At 41.2% G+C, this 20337-nt stretch overlaps 1 protein-coding gene across 1 annotated transcript in view; it reads left to right on the top strand.

Annotated features, from left to right (window-relative positions):
• ttll7 (tubulin tyrosine ligase-like family, member 7) overlaps nucleotides 1-20337 on the top strand; it is a gene marked incomplete at its 5' end in the record, with an annotated part of 71786 nt that overhangs the window by 2437 nt on the left and 49012 nt on the right. Inside the window, 6 exon segments of the mRNA XM_083911588.1 lie at nucleotides 993-1114; nucleotides 3930-3997; nucleotides 5464-5622; nucleotides 9468-9684; nucleotides 12118-12282; nucleotides 17020-17178. Of these exon segments, the coding sequence (XP_083767714.1) occupies nucleotides 993-1114; nucleotides 3930-3997; nucleotides 5464-5622; nucleotides 9468-9684; nucleotides 12118-12282; nucleotides 17020-17178 (890 nt within the window).

The following is a 20337-nucleotide window of genomic DNA, read 5'->3' as shown; positions in this document are numbered from 1 at the left end:
CAGGGGTGAACTACAACCTATGAAAGTAAGGAGTCAGCAGCAGCAAGTAGAAGTTGGGGGCTGCCCGGATTCTGTAGGTAGATGGGAGTCTAGCTGTGAGTTAGTTTGCTTGCTGTGACGAGACCCTCACAGTGGCCATTCTGAGAGTAGTGCAGGGCCATTTTGAAGGAAAATTAACACTAAGGGCCAGATGGATGGCTAATTTTTGCTGTTACCTTTTTTTGCAGCTGTCTTTTTTTGTTTCAAAATGGATAGTATTACAGGTAAAGGTTAAAGGTCAGGGAATATAGTGTTGGAAATATACCTTACACCTCGGGGAGATGTGTAAGAAAGGATTTATTATAGCTTTGTACTCAAAGTCCCTACTGGCTATTGTAAGCATAGGTCTGCTGTGATGTAACCCCTCCCTGTTCCAGTTAGCAAAACACTGTTAGCCTCCACTGACGTTAACAGATGGATGAAGTTACATCGGAAACACCTTTTCCCCATTCAAGTGCCATCATGCAACATTAGGCAAGCCTCCATGTTTGTGAAGGCTTTCAAGAAATTAATTAATACCTTGTTTCGTTAGGGCATATGAATCTTTCATTAGTCACTGAATAATGAATAGTCGTCAGATTAATGTCCAAATGGGCTTGCCACCTATCTCTCATACTATGGGGTTTCCAGTGGGATTTGAATGCATTACAGACAATTAATTTATCTTTTTGAAGAGAGGCATTACGATTGGCTGCTCTGCAACCATTTCATGAATGGTAAATATCGCTGTGCACTTTTTGATCTATAATCTAATTTCTCTCTTAATGTATGCAAAACAGAACAACATGTTAGAGTGAAACATTGATCTGTAAAGTAAACATATTTTATTTGGTCACATCAAGTCACATCTTGCTCTCATTTTTCATCCATAACAGTAAGTTACTTTGTGTTCATGAATATAACATTTCTTTAAATATCTGTAATAGAATCTAATGTGAGTGTTTTTTACCCAGTTCGTATAGTCATTAACGAGGTGGACTACATCAAGACCCGGGAAGATGACGAGACTGCCAACCTCATCTGGAATGACTCGGCCGTGCAGCACGAGAAAATCGCTGAGCTCAGGAATTATCAGGTACACTGCATGGCTACCATGTCAAGTCAGCACACCTTGTTCGGGGGCACCTCAGCCTGGAGGTTAGAGAAGAGTGCTTAAGAATAAGGGTGTCAGATCAAATTGCTGCACTGAACAGAAAAAAAATGGATCTTAACCTTTACAGTAATGCTCCAATAAACTTGCTCCGTGGCCAGCAGCCAAAGATCATGATACTGATCGCTCCCAGTGGATGTATGTAACTTTGGAAGTAAAAAGTATCAAGCTGCAGTTCTGTAAAAGATCATGTGTTCAGCAGGTATAGCAAGTATACCAAATGTTAAAAATAAAATAACCTGCTTCTGATGTGTATATCATTGGTAAGGTGAGGAAGGCTTATCCCCAAGGAGTCATTAAGAGCAAAGGGGAAAGAGATGCCTCTGAAATGAAACAGTGCAGTTAAACCGAAGAAAGGGATAGAAAGGATAAAAACTAATATGCCACCTGCTATCTGTAACCTTCCTGTGCTTAGATAATTGTATCGTACATGATTTTCCTATAAAGAAAACAAAATCTGTTCCTCCAAAAACTCCTTTGGTCAGAGTCAGATAAAGTCAGATAAAGCACAAAACATTTCTAGATACTCAAAGGATAACTATAACCTGGATGAATGATAATCTCCACAGAGATGTTTTTACACTCGTGTAGAAATAGCAAACTGCTAAAGCAGTGGGATGCAAGGCCTTCTTCTCTTCTTTAATATTTTAATTTGATGACATCTGAACTCGACAACATAATTATTCACACTTCTTGTCAAAATTCAAAGTGCTTAGAGAGAGAAACAATTACACCTTAAATTTATCACGGCCATTGTATTTGCTACCATATGCAGTGCTGATATAGCATACACCTTACAGGTCTCACAAGTACTTGCTTTTACCTGCCCAGGGACTGCAGATGGAAATTAGCTTTTAGCTAGAATCTGGTACAAATCATGTTTTTACACTATGTAACCAATTCACTTTGTACATGGTCCCTGAAACAAATAAATGAAATACAACACTGCTGGCTAACCTTAGCAGTGAAAACATGCCACATACCTGCAAAGAGGTTAGTCAAGAATTAAGAAAATAAATTATCTTTATCGACTCTTGTGAACATTTTGAAAATAAATAATAAATAATAATAGGTACTAAAAACCTATTCACTTGTAATACATTTTTCATCAAATAACTGACCTGGTGACGTTTCAGTCTGAATAAGAATAATTAAAACAACACAATGTATAGTTTTTAAAATTATTTTGTCATGAAAAAAAGGTGTTTGCACACCACCCCTTTCGCACCCACCCTGTTTTTCTGCTTGTCTCCAGTAGAAATTCAAAGAATAGGTTAAAGGAAAATACAAGGTAAAGAGATATTGGAGCAGATAAAAAGGGAATGACATATAGAGAGATTTGAGACGGATGGAGATGGGGAAAGAAGATACGGTTTAAGGTAGTAACAGTGAATGTCAGAATGAAACAAAATAGAATAGGAAATTAAGTAAGAAATGAAAAAAGTGAAGATGGACGGAAGTCTCTGAATGTGTCCAACTGCTTTTTCTCTGAACCCTGGGAGGGGAGAGGGAGACAGCAAATAGGAAAGAAGGGTGGACAGAGTGAGAGTGAGAGGGAACAACAGAGCTTACACTGAGAGATAAGAAGATTGACAGGTAGACTGACAAGTTGTGAGCAGTGGGGGGGGTTGCAGGTTTCAGATGTCCCTATTGATGCTGACAAGACGGCCTAAACAACAAGGGTTGCTGTGATTTCTGTGTACTAATCCGAAAGTGATCTTACCTCTGTTTGACCTCCCTGTCCTACTGACTGAACTTGCTGCCGCTGCTCCCCCTCGGCTCCAAGCGTTAGCCATCCGTCTTCCCAAGTGCTTATTTGATTAGACTGTGCACTAATGATCGATTAAATCACAGGCTACAAAGAGTATGGCTTGTTAGGACAGGGGCAGCAAGAGTTCAGCTAAGTAGATTGAATATTACAAATACTGTAACAGCTTAACGTGTAGCAATGTGGCTAATGTTTTCACATAGAACTGGTGATTTGCTGTCAATTGTTTTCACTTGCTTTCTCGCTCTGCTGTGGTTTTTCATGAGATAATTTCTCAGAAGAAAAGTAGAAGTCCCTCAACAATTGGTTTTGATTTCCCATCACAAGCGAAGTCGTCTCGCGGCATTGGCATAATTGTGCAATCTCTTCCGAATCCCTAATTATGTCTGTCTCGTTTGGATAATAATCACAGGATCCTTTTACACTCTGCGTTCTTGTTTTTTTTCCCCCCTCTGCTTTTTCTCGCTCCCTCTTTTAATTCTTTCCTTTTTTCCGTTTAGTGATGTACTGTGAGAGTTTGCTGTCAAGTTTCAGTTCATACGAGCCTAATTAACGCCCCTGTTCAGGCTCATTTGGTCAAAGAATACAGAAAACCCAGAGTTTTTCCTTTGCCTTCCACCCCCCTTTCGGTGCATTCAAAGCAATTCATTCAACTGTCACTGCAGGAGCTTGCGATGCAGAACCAATTACCTCGGCCCCTCGGAGTTGAGATTGATCTGGGTTTTTTTCTCTCGCCTCTTCCCTCCCCAACCTTTAAAGTATAAAAAAAACACGGTAAACTAAATAAGGGTTGAGAAAGGTCTCAGCGTCACCTTTTTGTTTTGAGTCCGTAATTGGGCATAAATGTCAGAACATTGTAAGCTCACTTCAGGTTGCTGCCTTTAATGTGCTCATTTTTATGAAGGGGTGGGGGTTGAATTGAGTGGCGTAATGGCCCTAACAACATTATTATATCTGCCTGTCCCTCTGTAGAGAATTAACCATTTCCCTGGCATGGGCGAAATCTGCCGGAAAGACTGCCTCGCAAGAAACATGTCCAAGTAAGTGTTCAAATGAGAGTACTTTTGGTTCAGTGCAAAAACAAGAGAATTTCTAAGCTCAGTGTCGAGCCAGATGGCAGTCACAACTGGGTACTTGTAGCACTCCACCACTACAAGCCAAATAAGACACTGCTGTAGAAAAACAAAAATTCACCTTTACTGTAATAAAAATGCAAAACGTAACTTAGAATTTTAAAAGGTACAAATACAAGACTCCAGGGGCCACATGCATGAAGGATGTGTATGCACAAAAACAATGCCTACGCCATTTCCCACACATAAACTGGTAATTAAAAAAAAAAAGTCACTCATATTTCAGAACAGGTGTACACACGGTTTTAACTGAGATAGCTGCGGGTGATTAGTCTGTAAACCAGTCGAATCTGCTGAGCCCATGTTTAATTTGCTCTGGCAGGTACGTCTGGGCCCTCTCTCATTCAGACAGATTTCTAGCCGGCCAGATCCTGCGGAAGCCAATCACAAATGTTTATCCCATGCAGGGGAGGTTTAAGATGGTCACTAACAGAGGAGCCTCATAGTTACTAATGTAACTGGTGTTTTCTGTCAAATACAACACGCCAGATTGCAAAACTTAGATCAAACTGTCAAACTAGGTAGGACTGATCAAATATGAATCAAGGTTACTGTATCACCTATTTTTTACCTAAAATGTTCTCAGAAACATATTTTAGTGTACTGTTTAGCTGTTATTTGAGAAAGTTTGTGACACTGTTCCAATGTTCCAAACGGACCTAGCACCACGCCAACTTGTATGTGTTGCTCTGCCTGGTTGTCGGTCTACCTGATTGGATCCAAAGGCTTTCTCTTTTGGTTTGCACCGTTGACAATGCCCCGTGGAAATGCATGAAATTAATGAGGAGGTTCCAGTCTAAAACAAATTTGCAAATTAGTCTGGGGATGCCAGGCTAGCAAAAGGGAAATTGGATATAAGTTGAGTGACTGGAAATTGTTTCCATGTTGTTTACCAATTCTACTGATATTGTTATTATTTTTACAGTCTGCACAGCATTCTGCATTTAGATCATTGATCCTCCTTTTGACTTGAATAATAATTATGATTGAGATTTTTGCACAACTTTCATTTATAGAAACATAAGGAAATTACTGGACGGACAGTATAGCCACAGCTGGGCAAAATGAACCGCTGGAGAACCTCGCCAATGTGAAACAGTAGAGAAATTGCACTTCTCTTTTGCAGTATTTCTCACTGACAGGTCTAATGAGTTGTCATGGGGGGCACAACTTTCAATATGCAAACACAATTAAAGGTTGTTTCTACTTCCATTTATGGCGAACTGTGGGTGTCAGCTCCACAATGATTTAATTTTTTAAAACAGAATCAGGCATACATGTGGCTTTATAAATATGACACAATAAATGGATATGCGTAATTCTGTCTGCATACTTTACTTCCACACACACAAACCCTTTCTTTGTTTCTCCAGAATGATCAAATGCCAGCCTCAAGAGTACAGCTTCATACCCAAAACCTGGATTTTCCCCGCCGAATACACTCAGTTCCAGAACTATGTCAAGGAGCTACGCAGGAAACGCAAGCAGAAGACATTTATCGTCAAACCTGCCAACGGAGCCATGGGTCACGGGTAGGTCAGAGGCTAGCAAGATTCCCAGAGCAATCTAACACACCTACTATAGGACTGACAGAGGGAGTCAGGGCATGAAAGAGAAGGAGACCGTGATACAGTGATAAGAGCAGAGGATAGAAAGCAAGATAGAAAGTGTGTGAGTGGAGGAAATTAGCACTAGAGCAAATAGAGGACAAGCTCAACAAAACAAGGCAATAAGAGGTTTGTGATCCTGACATGGATGTCTATGTAAATAATATTATGGAGCTGAGGGTGTGGTGAATCTCATTGTTGGCCTCATTGTCCTCGATGGTCACACTCTCAATAAATCAAAGGATATCGCTTCCAGTGGAGCACACACACACATACACGCACACACACACACACACACACACACACACACACACACACACACACACACACACACACACACGTACACACACACACACACACACACACATGTACACACACACACACACACATACACACACACACACACACACACACACACACACACACACACACACACACACACACACACACACACACACACACACACACACACACACACACGGTCCCTAGCAGTTACTGTAGTTCCTTCCCTGAAGGTGTCTGCATGTGATTATTGGATTCCTCTATGAGGCACCATCAGTAGAGACCAGTCAGACTAGAAAATGGACGAAGATGGCTCTTGCAGGGGACTTACAATAACATCCCTTTATCAAAAGACGAACAGGCTGTGGTACCTGAATGCATATTTCATAGTTGCAGTCCCACGGGGCCTATCTCAGGTTGTGATATCACATTTCTATGGTATGTCTGCACTATCCTTACAGTTAAAATCGTGAAGTAATTAGAGAGTCAGTTCCTCATACATTGGCCGATTTATTAGTTACACCAGTACATTTCCAGCAATCAACACACCTTTGGTAAAAACTCGGTGCCCCTGATGTGTGTAAATAGGGGTGGACAAAGCATTACAAAACAAAGAGTTGAATTGACTGCCTTCTAACACAGTGTCAACTAAGTAGAACATCATAAGCCTGGGTGAGGGTGGGGGTGTTGATTTTAAAACTTCTTTGAGAAGGAGCCAGTTGAGCTGGTTTGGTCATCTAGTACGAAAGCTCCCTGGCTTTTGGAGGACTTCCAGGTACCACTGACTAGCCTCTAAAATAAACCAATTTTACTTATTCTAATGTTCTATGTATGAGCCATTGCCAACTCATGTGGAGGTCAAGCCTGCATAGAAAATACTAAAATAGAGTGGAAATGCCAAGTGGTTTCAAATTCAAAGTTTCAAGTGGGGTTGATTTTTTGTTTTTCTACAAATAATTCTGTTTCATAAAATAAAATATAAACTGAAAGACAGGATAAGCTGTGAATATTGTGATTTGGTTTTTCTGCTTTGCACATTGCACACAAGAATACAGAATATGCTAAAACTGCTCAGATTGTGAAATTTATTAAGTATTCTTTTGACTACTTATTCTTTGAAAATGTGAGCCCTGAAGTGCATGTGCAGAGAAATATTTGGGGCTGCATTCATCACTGGCACCAATAGGTGGGGATATTGAAGTACAAATAGCTCAGTGTGCCTCACCTCTCCCTCTAATTCTTTTTGAATTTGTCCTTTCTGGTATAATGTGAGCATTACTTATAACTCCATGGTGCACTAAGCCCTTATTTATTAAAGAATAAAAGGCAGCAAAGGCTGAGTTATAGCAATACATTAAGAATATGAAAGATGATGAGTTTAGCTCGACCACTCAGCAGCGGGCGGCTCAGAGATTAGATTTTTCTCAATTTTTTTTGCAGGGTGTGACGCGGCAGGAAATTAAGTTATATCTACCCCCTGTAATTTATTTTTCCGTCGGCCAACTAAATGAAGTTATTGTTTGTGTCTGAAGCACAGCTTGTTATAAAGGAAACAAAATAAAAGCGCGTGCAGTGCTTAAAAAGGCAAAATCCCCCTCCGGTGCCAAATTAAATAGGCAGGGGAGAGTGGGCCGTGATTATCTGACACCCCAGCTCATCAATCATGTTGTCTTCTCCTCAGCTGCTCCTCCTTGACTAACTCACACCGTTAACCCTGTCCTCATCATTCAACTTGCTGTCTGCCTGTTAGGAGGGCCCTTCACATCATCGGTCAGCCTACCATAAACTTGTCCCTGTTCCTTTCTGTTCAAGCACTGTGATAAGCAGCCCAATGAAGTGCTCGTCTATAATACGGCAGTGTTTTAGTTGGCAGGAGAAAGTGGTGATGGGGTGTTCTATCAAACCTCTGAAGGAAGGACCGCTGAAATAAGGCTATAACCTGAAAAGGAAAACTTGATCCCTGTCTGGATTTACAGTTAGAAGCCCATCAAAAATATTCCAGTGTTTTTGCTTCATTAGAGTTAACTGAGCAGGTGAATTCTTTTGTCAAATTACTGAAAAGACTGCACTGTTTCCAGGATACTGTATGTTGTGGCTGTGATTACAGAGCAGAGCAATGTTTGCCCTCTGGTGGCTTGGTGCCACAATATCATAATACAACAAACTGCACTTTTTGAACAATCAAGTCTTTACATCTTGGCCAAATATTGTGTGTGTGTGTGTGTGTGTGTGTGTGTGTGTGTGTGTGTTGTTTGTGTTGTGTGTTGTGTGTGTTTGTATGTGTTGTGTGTGCGTGTGTGCATGTGTGTGTGTGTGTGTGTGTGCCTGCTTGCATGTGTATAATGATCCTTCCAGCCCATGCATGTAACCAATTTAGGCCAAGTCTGCCTTAACTATGACTGATGGTGATATAGGTCAGCTGCAAGGCTTGTACATAGGGCGAGATTGTTTAGGAACGACCCCTCACCCTTCCTGCACACATGCATACACCCACATACGGACAGACATGCACACTTTCACATTCACAAAGTTTTGAAAATATTGCCCCTCACCCTCGTGTGCACAGCCACATGGATGCACACAAACTTATTCTTGAGTCCCAGCAATGGCCAGCATACTTTAAGGCCTGACATGGGACTAAAGCAAATTAATTAGGGTGGGGGTTGAAACGGAGCACGTCTGTTCCTATTAACCTGCCCACAGCTAAAAGACCCTGCTATAGCATTTGATGCACTGTGCCATTCAGACGGCAGAGTTTGGCTTCAGAAAGTCACAATGTTCTCCAGATGCTTGCAGAGTATTTCTTAGACAAACCAGCATTTGTGTTTTACCTGTCTCTTTTTTGGTACATTTATTTTTCCAACTGCTTTATTTAGATGGTCAGATGAGGAACAGGAGCGAGCCAAACAGCTTGTCCTGCTCAAAGTAGCCCTGAGGCATACACTCATTTACATATGTTTTCAGTGAAGGTTCTGCAGCAGTGGAAGGTCACAAGGCACAATTGCTCTGACCCTTTCACTCTTAAAAGCTAAACGTCTTCAGTGTAAATGTAAGAGTCATTCTATGCCTAGTAATGACATATTTGCTGCTTCTGACCGCATCTATTGCTCCTTTTACTTAAAATTTTTATCCATTGTTTTGAAAAACTGAAATAAAGAAAAGTTCATCTTGGGAAGTTAAGATTCAAAGTATCACCATAATAGGCAGATGTGGCACCCTAGTAATATGTCCCTAACATTTCCAGAGGATTTGAAATGAAATATAGTGTTGAAACCCATATAATCTGTATACTGTTTGGCTCCATTTTTTTTTCTTCAACCCGTATATATGACAGTGCCAGTGCCATCAGTCATGTTCATGGTCCCTGCTATGCTGCCATCTATCATTTTTTTAATTATCTTTTTTGTCTTTACTATGCCATATTTTATTAGGCTGCTGACGACACCCCAATTTCCCCCCAAGGATTAATAAAGTTTCTGTCTATCCAGGATCTCGCTTATCCGTAACTGTGAGAAGTTGCCAGCCCAGGAGCACTTTATCGTTCAGGAGTACCTGGACAAGCCCTTCTTGATGGAGGGCTACAAGTTTGACCTGCGCATTTACATCCTCGTCACTTCCTGCGACCCACTTCGCATCTTTCTCTACAATGACGGACTGGTACGCATGGGCACCGAGAAGTACCATGCACCCAGTGAGGCCAACCTGGTGAGTCACAGACAATGTGTGGGATTGTGTAGCATTCTTTTCAAGGTCAAGTTAGAAAGGGCTTCACATACTGTAGGCTTAGTAACGCACACATGGTCACAGATACATACCTTGTAACTAAAAAACATGCATCTTTATTTGCATCAGTTTGATGAGTTGTAGACATACACAGAGCTGTTCATGGATTCATATCGGAAAGTAGATACAGTACCCATTGTGTGGCCAATCGGGTGAGTCAGAAATGCAATACAAACAGATAGCAGAGGTTGAGTCACAGAACAATGTATTTGCAGTGCACTCCCATGAGCTGGAGCCTGGGCTTTTGCAATTCAAAATAATCAAATCAGACACACGAACACACAGGGGGACAGAGGTTGGGAAACACAGTGTAATTTCCATATGATCACAAAAATATGCATGTACTCATATACAGGGTCAGCAGTGCCCAAATGCAGACAACTGTAAGGCTGATATTGTTCACACACACACACACACACACACACACACACACACACACACACACACACACACACACACACACACACACACACACACACACACACACACACACACACACACACACACACACACACACACACACACACACACACTCAAAACCAGGCATACTGTATGCACACAGCTGAGCGTAAATGTCCGCATGCCAGATGTCTGCTGTAATATCGAGCCGCTCATATTTACCTTGAGGTTTTGCACCTGCTGAAGCACAGTCTATTGCAGATGATAGGATGTACACACATGCGTACGCACCGCACAGACACGCAGACACACAGACACACACACATCTATCAGGAGTGATGCCTATCTAGAATATGAACACACTCACATAGGCAGGCTGGAACCCTCCTGTGACACAAATGTGTATTGTCTTACCCAGTCTGTGACACATGATGGAGTGAGTTGTGCCATAGAGATGGATGTTCAATCCCACAGAGAGTGGCTCCCAGACAGCCACCATGCCCTGAAGTGGCCTCTGGTCACAGCGTTATTACCTTTTAGGCTAAGGACAAGGATGTATTGTCTTCAACTGCGAAGGATAGTGTTTAAACAGAGGGATACTAAAAGTCTTACACTATGGCTTGTTATGATTAACCACTCGGTGACACATTTCAGCCATGCAAAGTGGGATCTATGGATCTGACTCCTCTTATCACTGAGATTTTGGTGATCTATGATTGTAAGCTTGTTCTGCTGTTGGATTCATTATCTGTTGGTCCCATAAGAGCATAAGAACCATTTTTAGAATAGAGCATTGATAACTCCCACATTGCACAGTGAGCTCTTCTTTACTTTTCTTACTGCACAATTTCTTACAATCTTTAGTTGTTGCCAAGGGACACATTTGGGATGCTTTTGCTTTTTACATTAGTCTTGTATAGAAATATTACTTAGTAGAAAAATGTTTTACATTACAGTGTTGGTATGTGCTCTATGAGGATAAAAGCATAAACACCCATGAGGATTTGCTGTGATGATTATCATCATTGACAAAGGCATAATTACACTAAAGCACACTGGCACAGACACCACAGCTATTTTAGTACAATGCATTGTATCTACTATTGCACTCGCTTCAGTAGAGTTATTTGTAGCCATTATTATTAGATTGGGGTTGTATTGGACAACTCTCAGCTATGAATGGATCTAACTGAGGGCAGAAAGCAGGTGAAGTAGAGCTTTGGATTGTTTAAAATCGGGTTGTATGCCATAATGTTTCTTAGGGGGGGCTTTTTTTTAGGTGGCTAAAATACATTATGTTGTTGCCCAGTCCACAGTAGTACATGTATGCTTAGCTTTTTGTGCCGGGACTCCTGCCTGCTTCTCCAAACTGGGGGCATACAGCCCGTCATCTACTGTAGGTTATACACTGACTATGGATAAGTACGTCAGACAACCCCACTTTAAAAAATCTGAACTATCCTTTTAAATTCTTCATCAGCTCAGTAGATAAAGGAATTCAGGAAGAAGAAGAGAAATGATTTATATCCAACAACAAACAAAACATGCCATCTGTTGCAAATATGATCTGCTGTTGCTATGACATTCAATTTTTAATGTTGTCAGAGCTTATGAGATGTTTACTTGTTTTACAAGTACACCACAGACGTTTTACTCAGCAATCTACCTCATCGGGTCAAACTGTCATTACATATGCTGTATTTACAGAAAAGGACCAGGCCTGATTTGTTTTATCATTTAGATGATAGCAGCAATGTGTAAGTAAAAGAATATTCAACCTCTAAAATTGTGCCCATTTCGCTAAGATCTGTGTTCCTAGCAGTCCCATGTAGTTGTTGCATTGCTATTAAATCAAATAGAGCTAGAAATCATAAGCCAGAGACAGGTGTAAACATGCATACAGTATGTTGATGTCTAACGCATAAATGCCCTCCTAACTGCCTTTTGTCTCCGCAGAGCCAGCTCTACATGCATCTGACCAACTACTCAGTCAACAAACACAATGAGAACTTTGAGCGAGACGAGACAGTGGACAAGGGCAGTAAGAGGTCCATCAGTTGGTTCACCGAGTTTCTCCGCACCAATGACTACGATGTGGCCAAGTTCTGGGGAGACGTCTCTGTACGTGGGTAGCCCACCCAAACAGACAGAAACACAGAAACACAATTACATGCAGACATATCGTGGCGTGTACTTCACAAGGATGTGTGGTATGATAACAAAACACCACAATGCAAACAACACATGCATTCATCTGTAAGTGTAATCTGCAAGTGTACCCTCATATATATATACGTATATATATAGTATATACGTATATATATAGTATATACACATGCTCTGGCTACTAACTGACATATGTTGCACACAAAACACAAGCAAGCCAACAAAGGTTTGATATGATTTGTTATGACAGTAATTTGTGAGCTTCAGAGCTTTGTTTAACTTCCGGAAGAGCTCAGTGAAAACATCCTTTCAGGAGGGTAAGCTCTCCCTATCTGGCACTACTAAGCTCATCCATACACCTTTACCTCGTTCATTTTCTTTCATAAAACACTCTTTGGACAATATTTCTTCCTTCTGTTCCTGATTCATTCCCTTTTTTAACTTATACCCATCCATTCCATTATATGCCAGTCCTTACTATTATTTAGCCCTGGTTCTGTCTCTGTTCTTTTCTATTTAATTCTTCTTGACTTTTTGTCCCTCCGTCTGTAGTCATTTGGGTTGTATGGTCCCTCAGCGCTTGTTCTCTGTTTCTCTGTCTGTTCTCATGCTACAAGCGGTCAACCTCAAAATCAAATCCCATTGGTTATTATACTCTCCTTAAGGCAATCTTTTATTCCTTCTGTCCATCAGCTTTCACTTTTCTTTAGGTTCATGATGAACATAGTGGCTCTTGAGACTGCTGTAGCTGTGTTATGCTTTAATTTCTTGTTTCGGCACCGTATACTTTACTTTATTCTCTTCTCTTATCCAGCTTGTGTATTTTCTCTATGTGCTCCATTTTGCCAAGGCCTTCAAGTTCCTGTTTTTTCCCCTTTTCTTCACTTCCTTTTCTTTTTCTCTCGTCTTTCTCGTCTCTCAGTGACACACTAGAGTGTCACCCTTAGACACAGCCAAACAGTCCTCCTCCTCTTTCCTTAGAAGTTGCACCACTTTGCTGTTAGTGCTGTCCGTTCGCATTCACACACTGTGTTTTGTTTCAACTCTGTGTTTGTGCTCCCCGCTCACTCTTCTTCACTCTTCATCTCTCCTCTTACATTTTTTTCCCGTACGTACCAAGCAGGCTGCCCTGACTCTTTCCTCGAATGGTAATGGTCAGAGAGTCAGAGAGTTTGTTTGCCAAAAGATTGTCTGTTGGGGGTTAAGAATATCATGCGTGTTTTTTTTTCATATTTCACTGACATCTCTTTCATATTGAGGTATTACTGTATTGATGTGCCGTGTGGGGCAGAGTGTCCAAGGTTTGAAGAGAAAACTGTTCTTTATGTGGGTGTAATTTTGAGAGCAGTGTCTGACTACAAATGGGCTAGTTATAGAGGCCACAGCTAGATCTCCCTACTGCTCTCTTTACACCGAGTGGTCAGACTGGTGGGGCTTGACTGGTGCAGGAAAGTTTGCAGATAGTGTCTGCTTATGCGTCAGAGTGAGCATGTAGCCGTCAGTACAATGAAATGGTTAAATTTTGTCCACTCGGATGGTACCATTAGAGTTAAATGAATGCACCTTCTCTGATCCTTTAGGGATATTGATTTTTTTGGTGGGCATTTAGATACAATAAATCTTAAACTTTTTTATACTACTTGGAAAAAATTTAACATTTTTGATCATCTTTGTCCTACAGTAAATATACATAAATAATAATTTGAAGTGCAGAGTTTTAGGGGCTTCAAAAATAGTTTTGATGAGTTCTTGTGCATCAATGGAAATTGACAGAATGATATCTCACTTTAATGGGACTGTGCAGTAGCGGCCCACTGCTCCTAAATATAGGATGGGCTAAATGCGGAGATAGATTCTCACTAGATGTGCTGTGCATACATGTTTTCATCTTAACAAGAACATTTGGCACATAAATGATAATTGCAGCCTTAATGCCTTTCAACAGTTTAGTTTGAACCAAATTTTTCTTGAGGGTAAAATTTACTTAATCCCGCCTGTAGTTTAAATGAGAAATTCTGTTTTCTCTACTACACTGATATAGAAAGCAAGGTGAGGCTATTGTTTATTTTTTCTGCACATTACAACGCTCTGTTATTGGAAATCTTTGGTTCACACCATGGTAATAATATTAGTGTAGCCTGATTTTTATCTGCAACTGTTTAGAAATACTGGCTTTAAACACAATGAAGAGACATGCAAATGAATGGCAATTAGTGATGCACGTATTGCAGTACTGTTTGCGGGAACCACAGTTAATCTGTGGATTGGTTGGATGGGTCCATAAAGAAACCCTAATTAACAGCGGATGGGGGAAATAATACATCGTTAAGGAAAATATTAATTACATTCTGTAAAATGTGAAAATAGCAGAGAGCAAAACTGCTGTTTTTTTGCTGCAGCAGACATCTTCATTTTTCATCAGACAAGTGTGTCTGTGTCCCAGAGACAGTGTGTGTGCATTTACTAGCACTAGCAAGGACTAGCAGTTTCACTGATTATTTCAGGAGCTTAATGTTCTGCTTCCTCTATCAAGTTTATAAATATATATTTTTTTAGTTTTGCTTCTTAAAGGGATACTTTGCTGATTTAAATCCAGCTCTGTCATGGCAATGTGCATGAACAGTGTTTGGCTTCCCTCTGTGGCACAGAGCGCTCTGTAAAGTGGACTTCCGCTGCTCTGCAGAGCAGAATACACTCCTATATTATTACAGTTCACAACTGAAAAGGCAACATAGCCTACAGGGATTTGTAGAAGGAGGAGTGAGATTTCCACGGGTCTCTAAAGCGGAGAAAATAATTCACTTGAGTGGGTGGCAATTGGATAATCTAAGAGTAGCTTACACACGCAATTGGATGGCATCAGAGCCGATGCACACATCTCCTCAAATGTATTTTCATATATACACTTTCTATATCAACACCATCTATGCTAACGTTTACTTGAGTGTTTATTTAACAATTTCCAAACAGCATGATCATTTTTGTTGAAATGTAACCATTTTAATTTACTAATTTCTACTGTGACCACCTCAGCTGCTGAAAATCATCCCCAGAAAAAAATACTAGTGTTTTCTGCAAGTTAAAAAGTTATATAGGCCTGTGTATGTTCTTATTTGTCCAGGTCATCGTTATCGATATCAGTTATATATAAAATGAATGAGTTATAAACCCAATACTGACCCCTGAGGGACTCCCCAAGTTACAGTATATTCAAACATGTTGAGTTGTAGTCACCTATCTTCACAAACTGTTGCCTGTTTCTTAAATATCTTCTCAACCAATTCAACACCACCCCTCTCATACCTTACCCTTCCAATTTATCAAGTTATATATCGTGATCAATAGAATGGAAAAGCTTTTTTAGATCTTTAAATACTCCCACTGCATACTTTTTAGCACTCATTAGCACTTTCTTCTATTAATTCAGTTAGTGGCAGACATGTTGAAGTGTTTGATCTGAATCCATATATATCCTATTAAAACATAGATGAGATTAATTAATTATATATACAAACATAAAAATAGCTTAAATAATATAAAAATATATACAGGTAAAATAGAATAATAATATATGATACATTCATTCAAAACGTATAAAACCATTTCAGCCCAAAGCTAACAAAGCACAGGCACTTATGCACGCCAGGATAAGGAGGGTGATGGGGCCTGGGACAAAGACACACAAGCACACACAAGCACACACATGCAAACACACACACGCACACACGCACACACACACACACACACACACACACACACACACACACACACACACACACACACACACACACACACACACACACACACACACACACACACACACACACACACACACACACACACACACACACACACACACACAAACAAGCCAGTACTGGGGCCTTCGGGCATTAAATGGCAGTCGTGGGAGCAGGTGTTTGAGCTGGGCAGCCTGTGGGTCAGAAGAGTGGATGGATCGACGGATGGATGGAGGTGTGTGAGTGACAGACAGATAGAAAATGGAGGGGGCTGTCGCCTTATCAGGCCAGGGCCAGACCACCATACCCCTCTCCTGCACCCAGCAGTCAGACTGGACTGGGCAAACTGTAGGCCAGCAGCACAGTGTGGGTCTTGACTGTTGAGAAGGAGTTTTGCGTGCGTGTGTGCATGTGCGTGTGTGTGTGTGTGTGTGTCAGAGTGAGCATGTTTACCCCAACTGCACAGTGGGAGTAGCAGGCAGGTAGCAGCCAGCATACTACGTGCAAACACACACATGAACACAGGTTGGGAGCCACTAGCCACACAGCTGGACCTCCACCAACATTGTTGAAAGTCTGTGTGAGAGTGAAATTAAAAAGGCTCTGTGCCACTAACACTTTCTGTTTCCCCTAGGCTTTTAAACTAACATAGTAGAGTATCTTGAGACACAGGTGAATTGTGCAGCAGTCCTGCCTCGAACACATGCATATGTTGCATCCCGTCCTAATGATTTAAATCATGTCTGTAGGTCTAGTATGTGTCATGATTACTCGATTGTGAGAGTTTAGAAACTAAAACTAAAGGTTTAAGCATTTGTCTGCCGTCTCAACCTGCCGAACTCCTAATTGCACTATTTTCAGTTTAAGTGGAGTCAGCTGCTATTAAAAAAATGCCTATGGCTTCTTAGAATGAATGCAACTCATTCTCTCGCTCTTTGTGTTTGTGTCCTGCCAGGAGCTGGTGGTGAAGACGATAATAGTGGCTGAGCCCCACGTGCTGCATGCATATCGCATGTGTCGCCCCGGCCAGCCACCAGGGAGCGACAGTGTCTGCTTTGAGGTCCTGGGCTTTGATATTATCCTGGACCGCAAACTTAAACCCTGGCTACTGGAGGTAAATCTCCCTCTGTGTGTGTGTGTGTGTGTGTGTGTGTGTGTGTGTGTGTGTGTGTGCGTGTGCTTGCGTGTGTGCGTGCGCGTGTGTGTGCGTGTATGGCATGTGTTGAATGGTGTAAGTGTGTTTCAAAATTTTTCCGTAGAATTTCGGCTTACAAAAACTGCATTTTCAGTATATTTTTTTGCCATACAAAAAATATTTGCATTTACTGCATTTAAAGGGACAGTATTATTTATTTATAAATTTGGGATTTATTTACTTTTTTAAATTTAAAAATAATTCTTATTAATTTTCGTTTTTTGATCTTTGTGCAGTATATTATGGTACAATGTCAATCTTAATAAAGAAAAACATATTGAAAAATACTGAAAGTACAGTACAGTATTTATGAAATTAAGAGTGTGTATGTGTGTTTTTGTCAGTCAAACAGAGGAGGGCTGCAGTCTGTGCAGTCTCTCCTCTCTATGCTACTAAAGTGACAGCGGCTCCTAAACTGAACTAACATGGCATCTGCAGGAGAGAGGGAGAAGTTGCCCCGCACTGACAGAAAGCATAAACACACACTGATTTTGCTTACACACTCTCGTCCCTGGTGCACAGAAACACAAACACCCACACAGTCTTAAGTATGTATTTATGCACCTCCAAACACAAGCAGAGACACATTCCCATATAAAATGAAAGGAACATACACAACCACAAACATGCACACACAATTACATGGATGTGTGCATTCATACACACCCCCACATACAAATAGAAATGCATGCATACACGGCTGCTCAAAGTCAAGACAAAGACCCCTCTTCCTCATAGAAAGGCACACACCCCCGGGAGAGGAAAATATAGGTCAGGATAGCAAGACACCCGCTCTCAGTGTCAGTCTCTCAAGTGTCAGTCATGCAGGAGATGGATTCAAGTTCATATTCCACTCCAGGATTTCTGTCTCACCATTCTGATGTCAGCCAGTCAGTTAAAGTGTGACCTAAATCCTTTAACCCAAAGTGGCTGCACCCTATCCCCCCCCCCCCCCCCCCCCCCACACACACACACACACACAAACACAAATTGACTCGAGGATGGGAAATGCCTCTGGGATAATTGTTTGTTTTTCCCCATCATGACAACCCAAAATAAATCTTGCGATTTCCAAAAGCCTCTGATTTGGAGAAAAGTGGCAATTGATAGTTGTTTGGTGTTTTCAGAAATAGTCATTGTGGAATAAGAATGTTATACTGTAATTACCTGACTATTTTTGCGTGGTTGAGCAGTTGTACTATATGACAAAGGTATGTACAAGATAGAGCAAGAGGAAGGTGTTCCTTTTGACAGTGTGTGTGTGTGTGTGTGTGTGTGTGTGTGTGTGTGTGTGTGTGTGTGTGTGTGTGTGTGTGTGTGTGTGTGTGTGTGTGTGTGTGTGTGTGTGTGTGTGTGTGTGTGTGTGTGTGTGTGTGTGTGTGTGTGTGTGTGTGTGTGTGTGTGTGTGTGTGTGTGTGTGTGTGTGTGTGTGTGTGTGTGTGTGTGTGTGTATATGAGACATGGCAAACAGCCGTGAATGCAGTTGTTCCACTCTAGCAGTAATGATCCCCCCTGTGCTACTAGCAGCTCTCTATAACTCTCATCAATTAACATCCCACGCACACATGCATGCATACACACACACACACATCCCTGCTTCTCTTTCACGCAACATTTACAGCAACAATCATTTATTTCCAAAATTCAACTGATTAGTCAAGGGATAGTTGCAAGCACAGAGAACCCTTCTCAAATCCTCACTTTGTAGCCTGGAAATAACTTTATTACCACTTTTAAGCCTGTCTACGTTCATTCCTATTCTGCAGGGACGCCACACACAGCCTTGCCCATAGGCTGGTTGCCACAAACGGTACCCTATGGCAAGCCCTCAGGTCCAAATTAAATTTTTCAGCAGATCCCTTTGCAGCATTTTGTGGTAAATTAAATGTATTTCATTGCATTTCACCATTTAAAAAAAAATCTATTTCTGTCATCCCCTTGAGTCCCAAAACACCAAAAATTGTGTCCGGGATTGAAACGCAATCTAGGCCTTACAGGTTTGTTTTGAATTTTTGGACTTCAGCTCTCAGGTTTCCTCATTGGTGTCACTGTGAATTATGTGTGCCACGCCTCGTTGGGGCTTTAACCAGACTGCTGTTCCGACAATGTCTTCCTCTCTTACTCTTTAAAACGTCAAAGTTGGTTGTTGGACATGCAAACACGCAGCCAGGAAATGAAAGTTCAACCTGTGTAAACTCAAAGCCAGTCGGATACCTGGAAGCTAGATGGTATCATATACAAGAAGCTGTCGAATGATATTAATCCTGCCCTTTGTATTTGTATTTTTGCCTGCCATTTTATGCGTGTGTATAGGAGGCTGGGGAGAGAAAAGGAACATGATTGCCTCTCCTCTCAAATCCTCCAATTACACCTTCGGAAAATAGACATTTTTTTTCTTTTAGACAAGATATTCAAAGTAGTGCAACTCCAAACTCCTGTGATTAGAGGACACACTCACCTTTATCTAACCATTGCAAGAAAATATCTGTGCAAGATACAAAACCAGCTCTTTGTAAGCGGACAAGCACAATGAGAAATCATTGCAAATATACTGATAACGAATAGTGTTACTCAAGGGGAGCACACCTGCTAAATAGCTTGTCACAGGAGTGAAAACAGAGAAGGAAAGAATGATTCTTCTCAGACCAAGGCCAGGCATCAAACAGCAGCATTGTGCTCAAAGCAAGAATAGAGGGGGGAGAAGAGAAGGTAAAAAGAGAGAGACAGGCTTTTGTGTGATCTTTATCTTAATTCAGCAGGGTTTTCAACACAAGTTTTACCTCCTATTGACATTCAAAACATCAGCACTACATCAGCGCACACACATACACACACACACTTGCTCAAATCGCGTAACCTGAGACTTTCACTTTCATTAAACCAGCCCAGACAGCATCTGTGTCTCGTATAGGAAAGGCGTTTCATTGAGCCGGGATCTTCACTATTTTGCACGCACGCACACACGCACGCAAGCACGCAGGCACGCACACACACACACACACACACACACACACACACACACACACACACACACACACACACACAGACACACACAGGCTTTTGCTTTAAGTGCTGCAT

Source organism: Echiichthys vipera (assembly GCF_963691815.1).
Source record: "Echiichthys vipera genome assembly, chromosome: 3".
Lineage (NCBI taxonomy): Eukaryota > Metazoa > Chordata > Actinopteri > Perciformes > Trachinidae > Echiichthys > Echiichthys vipera.
Note: the sequence above shows the minus strand (reverse complement) of the source record. Positions and strands in the feature narration are given on the sequence as shown.